We start from the raw sequence: 3,951 nt of genomic DNA on the forward strand, positions 1-3,951 counted from the left end.
GTCACCTGGGAAACCTGTGTGCCTGAAAACAGGTACACAATCAGTTACAGAGAGGGGGGGGGCTCTTTGTGCAAATGCAAATTGAGATATTGAGGTGAATCCTGAACTGTGGAGTCAGACTTTCTCATCAGATGCAGATACAAGAGAAAATGTGACTGAAACTCCAGGAAAGAGTCGGATCAGAAAGTTTCCATCAGGCCTCCATCCTGCTGCAGTTTAATGGAACTGCCCCCAGTGAATCCTCTCTTATGATTTCCCTTTCTTCTCTTCCTTTTACAGCATCGTATAAATAAAGTTCACATCATCATAGTTAAATGTTTTCTTCTGTGTCTTTGTGTCTTTGTGTCCTGCAGTACCTGAACAGAGGATGCACTCGCTTCTTTGCCTCCAAAGACACAGACAAGAACATCATGCAGAATCGCAAGAGCCCAGAGGTACAGTACAGCCGGACGCTGCTTCCTTCTGACCTGACTTCATTTCTCTTCTTCTTCCTCTTCTCCTTCTTCTTCTCTTGTGCCGTTCCATTTAGCAGCACTGAGGTAACGTTTACCGAGAAATAATGAACATTTGAAGACAATAGATCCGGGTTTTACAGTGATCTAACGTCGACGTGACGGACGACACACAACTACTAACGAGAAAACATGAAGCGTGAGCAGCTGCTGCCGGATCAGATTTGGAGTAATGACACAGTTGTAATTAGCCGAGCAGATACAGTGGTTAACCCGCTGACTAACGAACATCTGAGGGTTTGATCAGATGCTTCAGTTTGTCATGGCCGACTTTAGATTCAGTTAACTGCACTTTACAATCAAAGTGCAAATAGAGCCGAGGAAGTTTCGCCAGCGAGAGGACGATCAGTGAAAATCAATAACACGGTTAGTATGATGAAGTGTTCACGCAGATCTGATCACATTCTGATCACAACACGTTTTTTTCTTCAACAAACAAACAAACAAGGAGAAAGAAAAGCAGCAAATCTTCACGATATTCACATGAGAATAATTGAGTGAGTGATTTCATTCAGCTGTAAAACACAAAGCTCCTTTTCCTCCTCCTTCATTTTCTCAATCTTAGTTACAAGCTCATTCAAACTGAGCGCAGCGAGGAGCGAAGCCTCCCCGTCGCCCCGTGGGCCGCAAGAAAGGAAACAGTCGCTCCGCAGGCTCCATCAGTGCCTCGTCAAACCTGACTCAGCAGATTCATTCAGATTCGCCGCCTCCAGCTCCTGTCTTTTCTTCTCCCGTTTTTTTCTGTGCAGGACGTTTGATTCACAGCCCATCACCTCCTCCTCCTCTCTCCTCCTCCTCCTCCTCCTCCTCCTCTCTCTCTGTTCCTCTGTTTGTCCTTCCCTCTCTCGTCCTCCTACTGTTGCTCAGTGTCTCCAGCTGAACAAATTTATCAGGTGTGATTCTAATTGTTGGTTTCTTATTGGTTGCCCTCGGTTACTCCAGGTAATCCCGGTTTGTGGAAGCTGGGAATTAGTTTTCTTTTCTTTGAATGAAAATATAAATGTTTGTTTGTGTTTTCCCTCTCATCCAAGAATAAAGACAAACTCAGCTGTGAAGGGAATTAAAGTGAAACTATTGTGCAAGAATCACTTTAGTTATATTTGTGGTCTCAGTGTAGTTTTACATCTCCTCTCTCAGGCTTCTCTCTGCAGCTCTAGTAACAACAGGTCGGTGAGCCAATCAGAAGAGAGAAGGCTCTGAGCCTCTCTTCTGATTGGCTGATTGTTTTCTGAGTGATCCAATAAAAATATAGCAGATTTCAGGTAAAAACACTCAGAGAAACCAAATCCTGCAAGGGTTGGATGGTGGGTCCAGGTGGGCGGGGCTTGGTGACTGCTTTGTTGTGACATCACAAAGTTCCAGAAGTCCTGACGGCTGGTTTTAAGGCTCAGTTTCTGAATACAGGCTGTGTGCATTTCTCTGTGGACTGAGGCTTTGATACTTTCACAGTATTAATATAGAAGCTAGAGCTGATCTATAATCACACTACACATGGACACAGACCTTTACACTGGAGGAGCTTTAAGGTTCAAACCGACGACTGGATGAACTCTTCACTCAAGCAGCTGAGGTGTGAAACTTGGACAGTGAAGCTGAGAATATCTTGGCAAAGCATCCTGTTGAATATATGTGTGTAATTTTAAAAGATCGTTCTGCTACAGTCACGTTAAAGAAGACGAACCTCGGCAGATCTTCTCAACAACAAAGAGCCTCTCAGATGTTTCATTAGCGCCGTTGTTGTCTCTGGCCTGGATTTCCTCCCTGCACACCAGCTACTGCTCCTATAATCTCATAATTTCCAGAATTAGTTCAGATGCTTCTTTTTCAAACAGCAAACATTTTAATTAGCAGCCGGGCCGAGAGTCTCCGCGCAGCACAAAGACTTCTAATGCGCCGCATTAATAAGAAAACCTCATCGTGTGAAATGAGCTTCTTCCTTTGCCTTCGGCCTTTGATTAATTATGCACAAGTATTCCATTACTGGGGCTGTGTACAGCGCTCCCCGCAGTGCAGCGTTATTAATTATTATAGCTATTAAGAGGAACATGGAGCAGAGATTGGTGCTGTGCTGTCCCCGCTGAAGACAGTATTCTGCTGAGGCTCATAAATCCAATTATATAGATTTCTAATTAAATACATTGGGATCACTGAAACCTAGAAAATCCAATCCGTCAGCTTTCGCGTTTCCTCAAACCTTAAATAATGTATCATCGTTTGCTGTGATATTTTTATCCATCATAATAACCCTGAGTGTTTGATGAACTCCTGTAGCTGCAGGATTTCTGTTATTATTTCAAAATAAACATCAGTATATTTGACATAAAGCAGTGGTTCCCAACATTTTCCAACTCATGAAAATCTCCAAAATAAAAGTTCCTATCATTGACTCATCACTTTAAAATGAGAAAAAACAATGAAAGGAGTTTTTAAACATGTTTAAAGAGAACATTTAAAAACTGTTTTAAATTTGCATATATGAAATCTTTACTTCGACATAATCAGTCAAAATCAGATGATCGCTTTCCTCTTCTCCTCTACTTTCTTCTTTCCTCCTCCTCACTTGTTTAGAAATAAATAAACCAAACTCAGTTAATACTAATGACCTGCAGAGAGAAATCCCCGGGAGACGTCCTGTTTCATGTGTTCAAAGAACTGTCTTCAATTTCCTTGTGTTTGATAAAACGTCAGTAAAAGATCAGATACATGTGACGAGCCAGGGAGGAAGAAAACGACAGATCATTTACATGAAAAGCAAAAGTTACACAGTGTTAGACGAGCTCTACTTCCTTAATACATTCAGGATGTGTGATGGCTGACGGGCGTCAGACTGTGGAGACATTTGGAAGTTGAACAAAAACAAACCAACGAATAGTGAAGATACTCCAGGAGAACAGTCGTCCCACATCTTTCATTGTGATCTCGTCAGGTCTGTCTGAACGGGAGTCTGGTTTAGTTTTGAGAAAACACACAAACGGAGGAAGAGCTTTGTCCTGGGAAATGGCCTGAGAAAAGTTTGCGAAGGGCTTTTTCTTTATTTCACTACTTCAAAAGGAAAGTCAGCAGACGCTCGGCAGGAAAAAGCATTTGCAAAAATAAATAGATGAATAAAAAATCCTCAGCTTTGTGCCTGAACTCGACTCGCAGCAGCAGGAGGGAAGAAGAGGGAAGAAGAGGGAAGAAGAGGGAAGAAGAGGGAAGAAGAGGGAAGAGGAGGGAAGAGGAGGGAAGAAGAGGGAAGAGGAGGGAAGAGGAGGGAAGAAGAGGGAAGAAGAGGGAAGAAGAGGGAAGAAGAGGGCAGCAGGACAGCGGTGATACGATCTGATAGAGTCCAGGTTTAGAGAGAGTCCCCTGCGTTGACTTTAAAGTAGCCTCACACTGAGGCGAGATAAGACCAGCTTAAACAAATGTGTGGATCTGAAGGTGGTGCGTCTCCCCCCCC

General features: G+C 43.1%; 1 protein-coding gene across 6 annotated transcripts in view; it reads left to right on the forward strand.

The window, feature by feature from the left end:
• Nucleotides 1-3,951, forward strand: part of myo6a (myosin VIa) — a 111,171-nt gene that overhangs the window by 33,312 nt on the left and 73,908 nt on the right. For all 6 annotated transcript variants that reach the window (XM_087170430.1, XM_087170428.1, XM_087170431.1 and 3 more), the window contains exon 10: nucleotides 354-434. In XM_087170430.1, coding sequence (XP_087026556.1) covers nucleotides 354-434 — 81 coding nt within the window. The remainder of the gene's footprint in view (nucleotides 1-353; nucleotides 435-3,951) is intronic.

This window comes from Seriola lalandi, unplaced genomic scaffold (assembly GCF_002814215.2).
Source record: "Seriola lalandi dorsalis isolate HSWRI2012SDOR001 ecotype SW California unplaced genomic scaffold, Sedor1 jcf7180002054947, whole genome shotgun sequence".
NCBI classification, from domain to species: domain Eukaryota; kingdom Metazoa; phylum Chordata; class Actinopteri; order Carangiformes; family Carangidae; genus Seriola; species Seriola lalandi.